The sequence below is a fragment of the Dendropsophus ebraccatus genome, chromosome 8 (assembly GCF_027789765.1).
Source record: "Dendropsophus ebraccatus isolate aDenEbr1 chromosome 8, aDenEbr1.pat, whole genome shotgun sequence".
In the NCBI taxonomy this organism is placed as follows: Eukaryota; Metazoa; Chordata; class Amphibia; order Anura; family Hylidae; genus Dendropsophus; species Dendropsophus ebraccatus.
The window spans coordinates 94705537-94724630 of NC_091461.1; the positions used below are offsets into that span (position 1 = coordinate 94705537).

General features: G+C 43.8%; 1 protein-coding gene across 1 annotated transcript; it reads left to right on the forward strand.

Annotated features, from left to right (window-relative positions):
- The first annotated feature begins 13000 nt into the window (after positions 1-13000).
- LOC138798750 (proteoglycan 3-like) lies at positions 13001-18564 on the forward strand. The gene is made up of 5 exons (XM_069979325.1): positions 13001-13095; positions 14210-14448; positions 15722-15856; positions 16208-16313; positions 18300-18564. Exons 1-5 carry the CDS (start codon positions 13041-13043, stop codon positions 18356-18358), a joined length of 594 nt encoding a protein of 197 aa, XP_069835426.1. The 5' UTR covers positions 13001-13040; the 3' UTR covers positions 18359-18564.
- Positions 18565-19094: the final 530 nt, after the last annotated feature.

Consider the following 19094-nt stretch of genomic DNA (forward strand, 5'->3'; position numbering starts at 1 on the left):
ATCAAATTTCAACCTTAAATGGAACCAATCATGAAAAAACGCTGTTACAGATATAAATATGTTCCTATATCCCCCAGCACTGTTTGTGGGCATATAAGTAAATGTTAATGTGGTATGCCCACGGAGGATGTTGTAGCGGTGGGACGGCCGGTCACTTGCTAGGTGGAAGTGTGACGCCACTACTTGTGGTGGATGGCTGAGGTACAGCCGGACCTTAAGGGTTTTGTCACATGATGCCAGTGCCTGATGGGCACACAGGTGTGATGGCACGCCTGCTTTTAGAGTGTAAGGCCGGTTGTACCCTTCTCCCCTGTGGTCGGTGTCCTGTCGGGTTGCTGCAGAGTCCCTTGGGATAGTGTAGTCACAGGTGGTCAGACCGCTGTAATGACCCTCCCGAATAGTGGTAGGACACGCCACCCACAGAAAGGGGAGATGTCCCAAGGTTGCGGTGTAAATGCTGTGTAAGTGATAGAGAGTAATCACAGACTTGAGTGATAACGTTGACTGGGTTTAATTCTTGTAAATGTTCAGCAGGTAATACAACGAATCTTGAGATACACTTGATAGAGTTTCAATAAATACACATACATAGTACCACCAGATCTGTGTGGTAAGTGCTGAGTAGGATGTAGTAGAGTTGATAAGGTTGTACTGAGGTAGTAGAGAGGAGGGTGCCGTGAGAGTCTCAACCCAAGAAGTAATGTGCTTTGCCAGGAGGTTGGAGTGCGGCGAAGAAGAAGGAAGAAGAAGAAACCTGTGCCTGTGTTTTGACCTTTCCTATAGTCTTCACACCACCTGATGCCCACTAGCCTTGGCGGAAATGTACCAATGGGTGACACAGGCCCCAAACCCTGTTACCTGGGATAAGCGGAATGGTTAGGATTTCCAAAGTACACCCATGCTGCGAGATGGAGTTCATAGACCTTTAGTAACTTTGCTCCACCCAGATCAGTTCCTAGCTCTTTGGCTCTCTTGTGGATACTGTCCTTAACTGTAGCTACTCCTAGTCCTCGGTGTGGGTTGAGGTTATCTGTTGGCTAGTCCTCTCTTCAAGTGTTTAACAGAGCATCACAGAGCTTGTTGGATGCTTCTAGAAAGAAGTTGGTAAGGGAGCTCTGTCCTGCATCCTACCCATGCAGGGTAATGACTAGTAACTGTGAATGTAGAGGGGGGGACCTGGCAGAGGGCCAGGGCCCAGGTAAAACCATGGTGGTGAGTTATCTGAGCTGCGTCCTTTCTCCACAGAATCCTGACTAGAACTGAACTACACTTCCTCTTTTCCATGTAACAGTTTCCTTCAGTGCGTATAAGCTGGGCTGTGAATGGGTGAGGAGTGTGTGTGAAAGTGTAAAGAGGTATAGGAGGAGAGAAGAAAGAACTTCTATAGGTCTACAGAACCATGCGGTACAAGAGAAAAACAATAACCCATTAGCAACTTTGGCTGTGCAATACTTGGATATGTACAATACTGATATCTAGTGGTAGACAATGAAATAGCTTCTAAATACTCCAGCATTGCTTAAAGGGGTTATCCAGCGCTACAAAAACGTGGCCCCTTTCCCTCTACTGTTGTCTCCAGTTTGGGTGGGGTTTTGAAACTCAGTTCCATTGAAGTAAATGGAGCTTAATTGCATACCACACCTGAACTGGAGACAACAGTAAGGGGGAAAGTGAATATGTTGTTGTAGCGCTGCATAACCCCTTTAAGCTGACAACAGAACGTTTTGGACAGGTGTAAAAGAAAAAAGAAATACTGTGGTGGGACACCACATTAAACCCTTATTGACACAGGGCATATATTTACACCCTGTGGTCTCCTCTGGGACTTCAGAGGGGGGGCGCGCAGCGTCCCCGCTCTGAACCGCTTTGGTCCCAGGTGCGGCATGTAGCCCAGGACCACGGCTATTAGCGAACACAGTGCTGTGCCGCTAATCAAGTAATTAAATGCAGCTGTCAAAGTTGACAGCTGCATCTGATTGCTGTCCCTCATAAATGGTGGTCTAGTGGGGTGGACACAAATCCTTTACCGGCCGGGGTCAGCGCCGCAATGGTGCTGATCCCGGCTCGGCACGCGATTGCTTTCGGCTGCAGCAGCCGGAAGCAATCAAACTGCCTATCTCATCGATCTATGCTGTATAACTGTACAGCATAGATCTCAAGGGGGAATAACCCTAAGGCTGCATTCCCACGTTCCGTGATCCTGACGGATCACGGACGTGGAATGCATGTACTGGAGCCCCCACCCGCGCCCGGACAGCATCTGTAATTAGATGCTGGGAGCGGGGGAAACTGTATTCATAAGCGCCGCGCTGTAGTAACAGCACAGCGCGGCTGCTCCCTAATTACAGATGCTGTCTGGGCGCGGGGGGGCTCCAGTACATGCATTCCACGTCCGTGATCTGTCAGGATCACGGAATGTGGGAATGCAGCCTAACCCCAGGGGGGCTTCTAGTGTATGTGTAAAAAAAAAAAAATAAAGTGTTATTATTAATTAAAAAAAACCCTCCCCTAATAAAAGTTTAATCATCCCCCTTCTCCCATGTTATAAATAAAAATTAATAAATAAACAAACATTTTTGTATCGCTGCGTGCGTAATCGCCCAAACTATTAATTAATCACATTCCTGATCTCGCATAGTAAACGGCGTCAGCGTAAAAAAATCCCAAAGTGGAAACGTGCGCATTTTTGGTCGCATCAAATCCAGAAAAATTGTAATAAAAAGCGATCAAAAAGTTGCATATGTGCAATCAAGGTACCGATAGAAAGTAAACATCATGGCGCAAAAAATGACACCTCACACATAGACCAAAGGATAAAAGCGTTATAAGCCTGGGATTGAGTGATTTTAAGGAATATATTTATGTTAACAATGGTTTGAATTTTTTACAGGCCATCAGATAAAAGAAAAGTTATACATATAACATATCGTTGTAATCAAAACAACTTGAGGAACATATATAACAAGTCAGTTTTACCCCAGGGTGAATGGTGTAAAAACAAATACCCCCCAAACAAACAAAATGCGTTTTTTTGTTTTGTTTTGTTTTTTTCAATTTTACTACACATTTATTTTTTATCTGGTTTTGCAGTGTTTTTTTATGAAACAATTCAGCCTGTCATTGCAAAGTACAATTAGTGGCGCAAAAAATAAGGGCTCATGTGGGGTTCAAGGTGAAAAAATGCAAAACGGAAGTGCAAAAATCGAAATTTGCTGTTTTTAAGGGGTTAAGAGCGTTACTCATATGTCTCAAAAAAACCAATGTAGGCATGTGTGCGGTGTGGAGCTGCTAACTAGTCACAGCTGGCAGGAAATCTTGCCAGTAATCACGCCTCCCTAGCAGTATCAGCTTATAGGAGACAGCAGCCTCAGAGAGGAGCCGTCCTTGAGCGCTGACACTCCCAGGGAGGCATGATTGCTGGGAGATTTTCCACAAGCCGTGACTAGCAAACATCTACACTTTGAATTTTCTTTTAAATGGGTTTCTTTTTTTAACTAATAATAAAAGTTCATTGTAAAAAAAAAAAACAATGATAGGCCAAACATGAAAATATTACAATATGCCCCCCCTCCATAAGTTATTCGGAATATAAAGGCTTGCATTCATACAGATCATATAACTCTACCATAATCTATGGTAGAGGGTAGGGCTGGGCGGTATACCGCAAAAATACCGATACCGTCACTGGCGTCGGTTAACCGACTTCAACTTGGCCAGGACGGTATTTGCGGTATTTTTGTATTTCTGTGTCCCTGCGCCCGTCCTGTCAGTGCCCCCCGCACACACACGAGCGGCCCGGCACTAGCGCTGGTATCAGCGGGAGGTGGAGGAGCAGCAGCAGGGTCCAGGTGAGAATGCTCCCCCCTCCCCAAGCGACCGCCCGTCCGGTCCGCGCACCTGTCCGCCCTACCCACCCGTCCGGTCCGAGGCTCCGTCCCACCGCACCTGTCCTGCCAAAGCGCCCACCACCCGTCCGGTCCGAGGCTCCGTCCCACCGCACCTGTCCTGCCAAAGCGCCCACCACCCGTCCGGTCCGGCGTCCCTGCACACTGAGGTGACTACAGGAAAGCCGCCGCCAAGTGCTGCTGTGACATGGCCGCGCCGGCCGGGTGTGGGGGCGATCGGATCGGACTGGTCCGGGACACACACACACACACACACGGCCGGCGAGCGCTGCACATGTTGTCCTGTGTGTGCAGGGACGCGGCCATGTCACAGCAGCACTTGGCAGCGGCTTTCCTGTAGTACAGTACAGGACTGTAACATAGGAGGAATAATGGGCTGCAGCAGGCAGGATAAGTTATAGGAGACATTGCTGTGTGTGGCATCCTGCCTGCTGCAGCCCATTATTCCTCCTATGTTACAGCCCTGTACTGAGGGGACTACAGGTCCCAGCATACACCTCCCTGTGCAGTAATACACCCCTATATAGTCATACACCCCAATCCGTCCCCCCCTATATAGTCATACACCCCAATCCGTCCCCCCCTATATAGTCATACACCCCAATCCGTCCCCCCCTGTATAGTCATACACCCCAATCCGTCCCCCCCTGTATAGTCATACACCCCTATCCCTATGTGCCCCCCCTGTATAGTCATACACCCCTATCCCTATCCCCCCCCCTGTATAGTCATACACCCCTATCTCTATCCCCCCCCCTGTATAGTCATACATCTCTATCCATATGCACTCCCATGTATAGACCCGTACCCCCATCCCTATGTACCTCCTGTATAGTCATACACCCCTATCCCTATGCCCCCCCCTGTATAGTCATACACCCCTATCCCTATGTGCCCCCCCTGTATAGTCATACACCCTTATCCCTATGCCCCCCCTGTATAGTCATACACCCCTATCCCTATGTGCCCCCCCTGTATAGTCATACACCCTTATCCCTATGCCCCCCCTGTATAGTCATACATCCCCTATCCCCCCCTGTATAGTCATACATCTCTATCCATATGCACTCCCATGTATAGACCCGTACCCCCATCCCTATGTACCGCCTGTATAGTAATACACCCCTAGCCACCACCCCCTCCCACCCCCGTATAGTCATACACAACAATCCCTATGTGACCCCCTGTGTATACACATCCTGTAGAGGCTGTATACCTGTATATACATGTCCAGGTCCCCTAATAATGACTAATAATAATGATAATAGACTAACCACGGGTTGCTGCTCAGTGAGTTCTTTTTTACTTTTTTTAATCAAAATGTCGTCAGTTTGGCACGGCAAGTGGGTGTGGTTTGCAAAAAGGGGCGTGTCATAATTATCGTTGAATTATCGTTACCGCGGCTACATGTGCGATAAACCGCGATATTGATTTAGGTCAATATCGCCCAGCCCTAGTAGAGGGACAGCACTGATTTACATACGAGCGGCCCGGCACTAGCGCTGGTATCAGCGGGAGGTGGAGGAGCAGCAGCAGGGTCCAGGTGAGAATGCTCCCCCCTCCCCAAGCGACCGCCCGTCCGGTCCGCGCACCTGTCCGCCCTACCCACCCGTCCGGTCCGAGGCTCCGTCCCACCGCACCTGTCCTGCCAAAGCGCCCACCACCCGTCCGGTCCGAGGCTCCGTCCCACCGCACCTGTCCTGCCAAAGCGCCCACCACCCGTCCGTTACTTTTTTTAATCAAAATGTCGTCAGTTTGGCACGGCAAGTGGGTGTGGTTTGCAAAAAGGGGCGTGTCATAATTATCGTTGAATTATCGTTACCGCGGCTACATGTGCGATAAACCGCGATATTGATTTAGGTCAATATCGCCCAGCCCTAGTAGAGGGACAGCACTGATTTACATTAAATTCCTTTGGGCCTAGTGCATCACTCCGGCTGTTATGCCAATAGATTGGCTTCCTGTGATCACTTCACCACCAATGACACTTATTGCTACTGTTGAAATGCTGCCATCAATTTACACAGTGGTGCTGTGTCCTGGTACCCGAATCTCAACTGCTGTACTAAAGGAACACTGTTATACTTTAGAGGAACATTTCTCAATAAAGTTGCCATTGTCATTTGAATCTTTCAATATTGTGAGTCTAACATGTATGAACAGTATTTCTGCATACACTGTAGTGCAATGTACAAGAATTAAATATTTCTTTGTGCTGCCAGCTATAGTGTATAACGTGTTAAAGATGGAAGTTTGGTCACATGACCTTTCCTCAGACTAGATTCAGCTAGAAGCTGCTAGAAGTTTCTGCAGAAAGAGTCTCCAAAATCAAACCCTCTCTCCCCAAAGAGTTGGATCACTCTACTTTAGCTCAAGCTAGTGGTCAGTAAAGTCTCTGAGCTGCAGAGATTGGGAAATCCCACAGACAAGGTCTGAGGACACCGGGAAGCGTGGATATGTAAGTAATAACTTTATTATTTTATACAGTGGCCACGCTACCTATTACACATAGCAAAGCGCGGTAGGCAAAGACAATGATCAGCCGATAATCAGCTCTTGAGCTCCCGATTCAGCCTGTTGCTGCACATAATAGGGCGCTAAATGTTCCCAGTAGTTCTTAATTTACTGTCTGTATACAGCTCTTCATACTGTTTATTTGTTTTTGATAGAGAAGATAAATCTAACCTACATACATACACTTTTAGGGTATGTTCACTCAGAAAATGTGGCGGAATTACACAGCGGAGCTCTCCGCAGAGAAATCCCGCCTGCCTTAGTGTAAAATTGTTTTTCTATGGGAGGGTTCGCATGCCTCTGCTCTCCTCTTAAAGAATTGACATGTCAATTCTTTGAGCAGAGAGCAGCAGGAGCGGAGGCGCGCGAGCCCTCCCATAAAGAATTCCGCTGCGAAACATGCCCTTAGTGCTCTCTTGTGCCATCTCTGGTGAACAGAATTGCTCTAGCTTTATATCTTGGAAAACTGTAATGAAGGGGAAGGAGATAGTGTAGTTTACTAGCTATAAATACCCAGGTTTGCCTAACCTCATGGGTAGGGATGAGTGTGACAGCCCACTCAGCTAATCTGTGACTGCTGAGACAAGAAAGCGTAGCAGCCAGTGATTGGTTGAGCAGGCTGTCACTTTTATCTGGAGAGTGACAGCCCCCTCAGCCAATCACTGGCTGCAGCACTGTCCCGTATCAGTCAGTGATTGGCTGAGCTGGCTGGAGGCGGCTGAAGACACCAGACACACAGAGGAGGACACCAGGCGAGCACAGACAGGTGAGCAAATGATTTTTGTTTCACAAACAAAGCTTGCCATTTTTTTATTTCAGTAGCCCAACATTTCGGACATACATAATTTTTTCACACAATCACTCCTATTATAATTTAATACATGCGTGTTATCTGTCACTTGTTTGAACGTGCATTGCTGCATTATATTATATTATTATTATTATTATATTATTTTGGCACCTTTATTTTACCATATAATGTATTACCAAGCCGCAAAAAAGTTATTTGCAAAAAAAAAATGCAATTGCAGAACTTGTTGGCCAATAATCCAATGGTAAAATTTACAAGCTATGTTTGTTCTATGGATCATTATGGTTTCTTATTATTATTCCAAGGATGCCAAATTTGTACTTTTATACAAATGTAGATAAAGCAGCAAAGTCACCACAGCCACCCATGGAGCTACAGGCTCTATTTACATAGCATACACACAGAAAATAAAAAAAATGCAACAGCTCACCGCAGTGGCAAGATACAGACCCACTACAGACATGAAAATAGTTAAAAGCAGCGCCGCGTGTAAACCACCCTACCAACAATAAGGTGGCCCCAGATGGGGGAGTGGCTGCCTCTACTTGGTTGTGCACTCCACCCATCCCACCCAGGTGGTGTAATTACTTTTGCCGGTATAAGATGGATCTTGCATGCCCAGAGCATAGGCGCATTACATGCCATGGAGAGGCCATAGTACAGTTTAGGTCCACCCTGGCATGGGGCCACCTTATCATTCGTGGGGTGGTTTACACTGTTTGCAAATGGTAACCAAGAGCCCCATTATTTTTGTGGGGATTTTTTTTTGCAGTTGGGGGGGCTGCTTTTAACTATTTTCATGTCTGCAGTGGGTCTGTATCTTGCCACTGCAGTGAGCTGTTGCATTTTTGTATTTTAGCCATTGCAACGTGCTACTGCCTAGTGTAAATGGTGTTCTAGGAGTGCTGACCAAATTTGTCTTTTTTTCTGTTTACATAGCATCCCTTACTTTGCAGAGGCAAGGTCCAGATTCCAGTTGAGGGATACAGCTTACGGCTATGTTCACATGGCAAAAGACACCGGCCGTTCTATGACCCAGTACTGCAGTACTGGCTGGATGATCTGCACTTCTGCTGAATTCGGATGCGGAGGGGACAGGACCGGAGAAGAAGAACCCAGAGGGAGCGTGAATATGTAAGTATAAAAAGTGGCCTTTAGAAAATAGCTAAAAACCTGCAGTCAGGGCCCCGGAGGACAAAAGACACACAGGACAAATGGGCCCTATGGCACTGAGGACAAGGAGAGTAACACTAAGGACAAGGCGAGGTACACTGTGGACAAGGCAAGGTACACTGAGGACAAGGCAAGGTACACTGAGGACAAGGCAAGGTACACAACCAAAAGATAAAGAATGGTAGAAACAGCAAATGGGTAAATAAATAAGAAATATAGACTGAAAGGCAAAAAGCCTGGATCTAGCTGAGCAAGGCTGCACAAGAGCCCAGACTGAGAGGAGAGAAATGCTTATAAGGAAACACAAGTCCCACACTCCAAGCTGATAGGTGAAGCAGGAGAAACACAGAAAGTCAGAGGTGAAGAGACCTGTCCATCAGAAAACAGCAGAGACAATTAGTGAGAAGACCACAGCAAAGGAAAGAGCAGGGAGAACTAAGAAACATGGAACAGATCACAAAAGACTACAACAAAGAGCATTATAAGGAGAAGCGAATGGAAAGTGTAAGAGCTGCAGCCCCAGCATTGGGAAGCACATTGTAAACTATTAGATTTTCTTGAAAAACACCTTTAATGGCCTGTCCTAAGATCTTACTGGATTAGGAGGACCAATAGCTTTGTGAGGTAACTCAATAGTTATTAAACCAAATGCAAATGTTTGTTTTTGTATTTTTCCTTAAGCATTAAGAGCTATTCTTACATGCTTTTTTCTCACAAGGGGAGATGTATAGCAATGTCTTACAAGATTCTCTCTGCTGCTTATTGGAACCAATCACAGCTTAGCTTTAAGAAGTGAAATTAAATAAAAATTGAGCGAGCTGTAAATTGGTTCCTATGGGCCACTTTTGAAATTTTGAGTAAAAAATATACTTATGCTGTATACACGTTTTAACCTTTTAAGAGTCGTTTTTTTATATCTAATCATATCAGTTTTAGTTATGTTCTCTGTGCTTCTTACGCAAGATTTTAATCTGTTGCATTTCACATTTTATATCTGCTGGTCCTGTGCTCATTTTTATCAGTCTGATGGAAAGTGAGATACAGAAATGCTTACATAAGTTCCATCAGGTAGCATCTCCATGGTTTTACATAAACTGTTAAAGGGAAATTGTCACAGACGCCTAACAGTTGCTCATGCACAAAATATGTCTAAGGACCTGAAGCTCTTGATATCTTTTAAGCGACCTTTTCAGTGGGTTGTCCAGGGTAAGAAAAGCACAGCAGCTTTCTCCTAGAAAAAAATAGGCTAAATAGGTAGCCCAAATATATAACTAGTAATGTATCTCACAAGGTAATATGCCTTTAGGGCAGCTTTACATACAGGACGGATTGCAGCGGGAATCTCATTGCGAGTTTTACAGCGAGATCCGTTACGATCCAAGGTCCTGTCAATTCCTAAGTGAATACATACTTTAAGCGGATCTTTCAGACCTCTGCAAGTATGTAAATCACCCACCCCCTTAACCCACATGCTGCCGGCACATACATCACCCATCCTTGCTCTTGCTTGCTGCGTGGGCTTCTGGCTTCCTGCTCTTAAGCTCAGCCAATCAGTGCTTTGCTCAGCACACAGCCAATGATTTAATAAAGTTATATGACTTTGTAATATTGTAATATAACCTGATCAAATTGTATCCTTTTTTCATCTACCATTCAATTTTCATTGACTGGCAGCAGTCAGGGGTGACACCAATGTTTGCATCAGGAACTGCAGGGTTGTCTAAAGGCCCTATTACCGATATCGGCCGTTACGGACGATAATTGTTTTGTGTAAAAGAAGATAACGATCAGCCGACATTAACGATGTCCGCTGATCCTTGTCCGTTGTTGTCTTTCAACAAGTTGAAAGGCAAATAAGATAGCAATGCTCTGCTGCATCGCTCCGTGGAATAGGAGTGGTGACAGAAGACCGCTGCTATCTTCTATAGGCTGCCTAGACAATCTATCGATCACCCGAGCAGCCCCCCCCCCCCCCCCCCCACACACACACACAGCTCCCCCCGGGACTTACCTGCTTGCTGCCAACGCATCTAATAGCGCCGTCAGGGAGCAGGGAACAAGGAGCAAATGAGCGCTGACAGATGCAGTACGTGTGTCATCCCGCTGTGTGTATGTCATCTCATTGTAAGAAAGTGTCGGAAAACTCCAGAAGGTATGGAGAAGGGTACCCTCTTAACCATAGCCCCTCCAACATGGAACTTCTGGGAAGATCTTATGCAAGCAGGAATGGAGGTGATACCAACACCACAGTACAACAGTATTTTAAAGTGTCACTAATGTTTATAAAAACTTTTGACATGTGTGTACCAATGTCTGAGACCTCCTTCAGTAGAACTCCACCCAACTTATAACACCTCCACCCACATCATCACATACAACATTCACCTTTCTTTCGTGGAATGTGGCCGGTTTAAACACCCCTCTTAAAACAAAGAGGGTTCTTAAATGATTCAAACCAGATGGTCTTATTACAAGAAACACACTGAAAACATACACCTACATAACTGTCCCATCTTCCAAGGCATTAGGTTTGGCACTATACCCCTACAATTCACCGACTTTGCAGAAAATGTTCTCTTCTTCGTCTTGCATCTCCAGCAAACCCTGCCTTCGCTCCTGGCAGAGATTTCAAAAATGGGAGCCATAATGGGTTTCAAAATAAATATTGAAAAATCAGAAATAAAGTTTGCTGCAGTGGACCCCAAAACTAATTTCGGTTCTGGAAAGACCATTCTTTATCCTGCCTAATAGGAACTGAAGAACACAGGTCCATTGTCAATGGGAAACATCTTGACTCTCTTATTACAGCACATCTATTGGACTGAGTCCTAATATAACATCCCTTCAAGCCTGATTTGATATGAACTCTTGGTCTGTCGCTTAGACTTGTTTCTTTCTTCCAATGCTACCTCCCCTACCTTCCCCTTTTTCCATCCCTACCCATATGTTATGTTATGATAAAAAGGTGATAAAGTATTTTGTACATTCAAATAAAAACAAGTTTTGGAGAAAAAAAAAAAACTTCGGAAATATCATTGTGACATGTTTAAAGTTTTTCTTAATTACCGGTTCTCTGTAAATGTTTCAGAGGGCTACTCCTTTTTTTCCGCACAAAATTCATTGATAAATTATCCTACATATAGAACATTAAACGGAGAAGTGAAGAACCGCCATAGGGATAACATTAAGCCTACCATTCAGCTCTACACCAGAGCTGTAGAAGCAGCATACACAGTAAAAGAAGGGAGCCCAGCTCTCATTTACTTTCATGTGATCTGAGCTGCAGTAATCCAGTATAGCTACTACAAAATGTACAGAGCTCCTTCCAGCTCTACATTAATGTTTATACTTTAATGTTTAAACAGCCAGGGACAAATTATAATATAGGGGTTTGGGTGGCCGTCCTGGTGGGCCCCTGAGTGATATGCTCCAGTGCCATCCAAAGACATGTGTATGCCCCTTTAAGGAGCGCTAACATGCAGCCGGGACTTCCGGCGCAGGAAGCGCCAGTAATATAAGCTGCCGGAAGACAGAAAAGGAGAGCATGCAGGAGAGTAAAGAGGACCAGGTTGGGTGGACAGCCTGGGGCCCAGGGTACATTGAAACTGCCCCTGGCCAAAGCTCTGGAGAACAGTTCTGTTAGGATATGGGACCAGAAGGACAAAAGATAGGTGCAGCCCTGAAGCTTGCGCCCGCCCTGCTGTCCCTGTCTACTTGCCTCAAAGCCCTAATGGAAGCAGACAACTGGTCGGCGGTCCCTAATACTTTCTAACTGTTAACACGGAACAAAAGACAAGACAAACGCAACACAATAGAGCAAGATCAGAGGTCCACGTCAGCAGCAAGACAAAACGTAATCCAGGGGAATAGTCGAAGTCCAAAAGCCAGAATACCAGGTACACGAATGCAGGAAGAAATACTAGGTCAAGACACACTAGACAACTAGGCTCTATCGCAAGGGAAAGCATGGTAGGATACTTATACTACAGGGGAGGATACTTATGGGGACTGGAGTCCCAGCCACAGGCGTGATTGTGACAGACACTCCAGCCCCGGACACATCTAACAGCTAACTGGTGGTGCCAGCCACCAGTCAATGTAAAAACACTTGAAACACCTGATGCCGTTCAGCCAGGGTTGGTGAAGCCCCATCAGGGGCGGTGTCAGCGTGCTCCCTGCACCCGGCCAGACCGGTTGCCAGGGACGTCATCGTCAGGGGGCCAGCCTAACAAAACACAACAATCACTGAGCTCAGGGAGATCAGTGAAAAAATATCCAATGGGTTACTCAATCAAGAGTCTCCATTGATACATTGGGGTCTGTGGAGCCACAATTGCAAGTCTTAAAACACGGGAATAGCCAGATATCCCTGGGGATATCACCAAACCACCCTGACAAGCTTTTCTTAGAACAAACAAAACTAACCAAATACTAAACACATGTGAGTTCACAGGAATATTCTGTCCGTTACACTTGGGTAATCAGTTATGTCGGCTTTATCTGATTTTACACCATTACTTATCAGCTTCATGGGTTATTGCACCTGAGCCATCAAGTTCCTAAAAATATAGTTATAAAAGAGAGGACTTTAAACAGCAGAACACAACTATAGAAGACCACCAGAAGTGAGAGCAGACATGTTGAGCCTTTTAATGCTGCTTTTGGTGGGGACCACCTTTGCTCAAGAATCTGGTGAGTTGAAAAAGGGGGGTGTGAAAAGCTTTGATCGGTCAGGGTCTGGGTGTTTAGGCCCCCACCAATCACTAGAAAAAGAATGGAAAAATGAGTGTGTAACAGCACTTTAATAGAAAGTCTATGGGCTTGTCTCCTGCCTCAGGTAGAGTTAGGGGAAAGCACCACTCAGCCGGTCACTTCTCTCAGCTCATTCTAATGATCTTACACTTATATAAGATATATTATATTTTATCTGAATACTCCTTGCCAATGCTGCCAGCCTATCAATGTCTTCTGTAAAATTTTACAATCAACCTTTAAAGTGTACTTGTTATCATAAAAAACTTTTGAAATGTTATAGAGACTTGTCAAAAGTTTTTATCGGTCTAGGTCTGAGTGGTCCGCTCCCTACTCTGTGTCAGTTAAAAGCGTTGGGCTCTATAGACTTACATTAGCAACCTGACTGATTACGTGACACAAAGACGGGAGAGGACCACGCTTAGTGCAGTCTTCTCCCGGCTCGTTCTCACGATCAGTACAGGTCTGAACACTCAGACCCAGACTGTTAAAAACTTTTAACATGTCTATATGGCATATCAAAAGTGTTTTTACACTTTAAGGCCGGGTTCAAGCTACGTAAAAACACGGCTGTATTTCATAAAACAACGCGCCTAAGGCTATGTTCACACAACGTAACTTTTGTATAAATCACAGCCGTTGTTGCCGATTTGTGATTAATACAACAGTTACGTTGCACTACAGTCTGAGGGAATCTCTGCCAGAGTGTATACTCATAGTATACACTCCGGCAGGCATCCCTAGCAGCCGCACAGTGTTGTGCGGCGGCTACTCAGTGAATAGCGGCCGCACAACACTGACAGCTCACACAATGGAGAGTGCCGGCTGGGATGAATTCAGCACAAATTAAGATCATCTGGCTGGTACTTTAGTATTGGCCGGAATGATCTTCACTGACACCGGCCGTTCTGTGATCCTACAGATCCCACAGAACAGCCGATGTTTCACGTAGTGTGAACCCAGCCTAAGTATCTAACAAAGCTTTGCGTCATCTGCATGAAATTATACTTTCTGTCCTTTCTTTTTTTAATTTGCATTATTTATTTGTTCCCAGGAGACTTTGCCCAGGAATCCTCCGGACAGTTGATTAAGAGTGACAATAATGAAGATGAGAAGTTTGATGCATCATTTGATGATGTTTACAATGAGAAGGAGAATGATGAAAAAGACTTGCCTCTAAGCCATGTGGAGCCAGAATTTATTGAAAAACCAGTGGACGATGTCTCACCTAATAAAGAAGGAACAACCCTTTACCATTTTTTCCCTAGCCCATTACCCTTCTCTTCTGCCCAGGTATGTTTATACACTGTAGGGGGGGGGGCAAGATTTATCAATGATTTCGCCAGAAAACTGGTGCAAATAGTTGCAAATTGTAATTGTTGCTCTAATTTACTCTAATGTTGCAAATCCGCACAAAATAGGTTCAGGCAAGGCATAGGCCTTATTCTAACAAACTATTAAATATGTTGCTTAGTTTATATATATTTGGCTGGAGGCATGTTACACAATAAAAAGATGTCATACTCACCTACTCCAAACAACCACAGCTGCCATTCCAATGGCTCCCAGTCCCTGCGTCAATGCTTTCTGCTTCCTAGGATAATGCGTCACAGGAACAAGGAAGCAGCAGTGAGGAACAGAGACAGAGAGACATAGAAACAGCAGATGTGGTTGATTGGGGTAGGTAAGTATGATTTATTTTGTATATTTGATTTTGTCTCTGATGTTGACTAAGATTAGGATGTAGACTAGGATCAGACTACGATAAGGATGTAGACTAGGATCACGATATAGTTAAGGATTAGAATATAGATAAGGGTGTAAACTTGGATCACGATGTAGACTAGGATCAGGATGTAGACAAGGCTCAAGATGTAGTGTAGGATCAGGATATAGACAAGGATAAGGATGTAGACCAGGATCAGGTTATAGAGAAGGATCAGTATATAGATAAGGATGTAGACTAGGATCAGGATATAGAAAAGGATTAGAATATAGATAAGGGTGTAAACTTGGATCACGATGTAGACTAGGATCAGGATGTAGACAAGGCTCAAGATGTAGTAAAGGATCAGGATATAGACTAGGATAAGGATGTAGACCAGGATCAGGTTATAGATAAGGATCAGTATATAGATAAGGATGTAGACTAGGATAAGAATGTAGACTAGGATGAGGATGTAGACAAAGCTCAGGATGTAAATGAGGATCAGCATGTAGACTAGGATCAGGATGTAGATGAGGCTCAAGATGTAGATGAGCATCAGGATGTAGACTAGGATCAGGATGTAGGGCAGGATCAGGATTTAGATAAGGACCTGAATGTAGACTAGGATCAGGATGTATGTTGGCGCTAGTGTAAGAGCAGATGCATAGTAATATACTTTGATGTAAAACATGGTACTGTACCTTTCTGAAAATTTTGCTATTAATTAGGGCTTTAAGTGGCAGTATATCATTCTGCTCCCTGTTATACACAAATGCAAGTTTACATTATATAAGTTAACCAATATTATAATATAAAATTAATAAATTTTCTTTTATTCTATTTATCTAATTTTCATAGCGTGTCTGCCGCAGTAAAGGAGGAAGTTTGACCTCCATTCGTAACCGTAAAGCAAATACTCGTCTGAAAAGATTTGTGTGGCGAGTTAGCGAAAATACCAACTTTGTCTGGATTGGTGTTTGGAAGAGAAGTAAAGTAAGTATAGAAACTATCTATACTATACTTTCTATGTGTGCCTGTTTTTTTTTGCATATTTACATATCTTATATAAAGGAGAATTAGGATTAGACCCATAGCAACTCTATATAAATAGCATGTACACCCTTGCAGTGGATTAGTCTTGCAGGTTTTTCTTCATATATTTTGTGGACTTTCCACAGCAAATCCAACCAATGTGGACCTGAATGTAGCTAAGATATCAGACATTTGAGTATTGGAGAATTAAATAAAATTCAAAGGCAAGCAAACAATGCTTTTCCATGAGAAAGTTCTATTTAAACTATTTTATTTCACATATTTTTTCCCCCAAACCTAACTTATTTTTAGAGGTCTCCATATTGTAACATTGACGGACGCAAACTGGGTTATACCAATTGGGCTAGTGGACGATGCAGGACTGACGGACAATGGTGTACTGCCATGCATATACACAGTAAGTACAGCAGAATCTTATCATTACTACATTATAGATTATATATATTATACATGCAGCCATAGATGAACATTTTTTGGACACTCAGCATTTTAAATGTTTACTTTGCTATTTCCTTTATGTGACAACAAACCTGAGTACCCTATGTTTCTCTATATATTTATCTGTAGATTTTTTTATTTTTTTGTCCTATAACATATTCCCCAAATTGTCAATTTAAACCTTTCCTGAGCACATTTGTACACTATTTTTCCTGCAGTGTATCTTAAAGTTAGAGTGGGTTCACACATAGCGGAATCGCAGCGGATTTCCCGAAATCCACTGTGATTCCCCTACTGTCAGTTTGCATAGGATTACATACTCACAGCGGAGTTTTCATCCCACTGCAAGTTTGTAAACGCCACCCCCCGTAACCTGCGGCGGCCTGGTGAATATTTTACCGGTCCGCACTGCGCTTCTGTGGCTCCTGGCATTCTGGAACGTCAGGGTGCCGGGAGCCACAGAAGAGAGACAGAACGTGGATCGGTAAAGCATTCACCGGGCCGCTGCGTGTTAAGAGGGACAGCATTGACATACTCTCTGCGGGGTATGTAATCCTATTCAAAGTGACAGTACGGGAATTGCAGTGTGAAATCTACTGCCATTACGTAATGTGTAAACCCACTCTAAGTTTAGTTGAACTCTACATGTGCTACATATGGATTTTCACTGGATTTTACCTTATAGATGTGCTCACACAACTTTTTTAAAGTGAAAATACGGGTGTATTTTGATACTTACAACCATATTTTCCCCTTAAAAAAGCATTGTAGCAACATAACCTAAAAATGGAATGGATAATCAGCATCTTGTAGCTTTGTATATAGCAAAATCCCATCCATATGTTTTGTACACTGAGGCTATGTTCATACACAGTAAAATAAAAGCAAAATACTGCCATAATTTTTAAGTAAAAATATGACCGTATTTTCAGTATAATAATAAGATTTACTCAAGTAAAATGGGAAATTGTCCGTCAGTGCACACACTGTATAAAATAGCAGTCGGATTGATTATGACAATACAAATAATGAACATGCTCATTATTTACCACCTGCTCTTACAAAATACGGCTGTTTTTATTTTAGCTGTTTACGCACTGTTTTATTTACAACCATATTGTGGTAGGCTTCTAGATCATTCTAGATTATTTAGCATGAGGCCCATACTGTCGAGTTGAGCGGTACTCAAGAATGCTCAAGAACGATCATTTGTCATTTGGATACCGGTGGCTGATAACGTTGGATGCAGCCCTAGGGAGTCCTGGAAAACATGGATATAGCCTAGGTCTGTATCCATGCTATGTCTTCAGCCATCTGTATTGAGATGCCAAATGGATGGTCTCAAGCATGCTCGAGTACCGCTCAACTCGACAACACTGTCAAATAAAAGTCTGTCCAGGCTGTCAATGCAACTGAAATAGAATCTGCTGTTACTACCGTTTTGTGTACACAGCTCTTATGCAGACCCATGTATTAACAGATTTATAAACTAGAAACCATCTCTGTATATGTTAAAGGGGTACTCCCTTGAAAATCTTTTTCTTTCAAATCAACTGGTTTCAGAACATTATATAGATTTGTAATTTACTTCTATTTACTTCAAGTCTTTCAGTACTTCTCAGCTTCTTTTCAGTCTGACACAGTGCTCTCTGCTGACATCTCTGTCTGAGACAGGAAATGTCCAGAGCAGTAGCAAATCCCTATAGAAAACCTCTCCTGCTCTGGACAGTTCCTGTCTGGGACAGAGCTTTCCTGCATGACATACAGAAGCTGATAAGTACTGGAAGACTTGAGATTTTTAAATAGAAGTAAATTACAATTCTATATAACTTTCTGACACCAGTTGATTTGAAAGAAAAAGATTCTCGCTGGACAACCCCTTTAAGATCCTGAAGTCGTGTTATTGAAATTGTCTTCTAATATAACCCTGTTACCTACCCCTCAGCTGGCAGGTGGCGGTCTGTGAGCTGCGGCAGTCGATTGCCATATATCTGCAGATACTGAGAATCAACCCAGTTCATCTCCCTTTATGCATCAGCTTTCAACCATTCTCTGAAGACGTATCAGTAAATCTTTTACCACATAGAGATGTTGGATTAGTAGCAGAGTCTTGGAAAAAGTCTCTGTCCTTCCTCCTGCACTGTCCATGCTCCAACTAGCTTCCCTCCAGCTGTGTAGCTTATAATAAAACTATAGTACTTTCTCATGCATTTGGATGTGCTCTGATTTCCTTTATTACTGTAACATTCATAGTTGTCCGTCCTGATGTCTCCATTTATAGGCTCGTTCAGCTGTTCAGCCTATAGCGCTGCTTATAAAAGAAGACACAGACTGGTAAGGGTGGTATTAGGGTGTATGCACACCGAACAATTCTTGCGGAATTCCGCCGCAAAAAGCGGGCGGAATCCGCACAGAATTCCACCGTGTAAATGCAATATTGCTCCTTTCCATAGAGAACAATGGGATTTCCGACTGCCCGTGCACACAGAGTAAATTTCCATCCGGAATCCGTGTTTCCGCCCGAAGAATTGACATGTCAATTCTTTGGGCGGATTCCGCTAGAGGAATCCTATAGAAGTCAATGGGATTTGAAATTCTGCTTGAAATTCTGCTTGAAATCCGCTTAAATTCTGCTCAAGTTTAGCTCCTATTTTGCCAGAGCAGAATAGGCGAGGAATTTGAAGCAGAAATCTTTCAGCTACAATTCCTCAAGAATTGCTCAGTGTGCATATACCCTTAC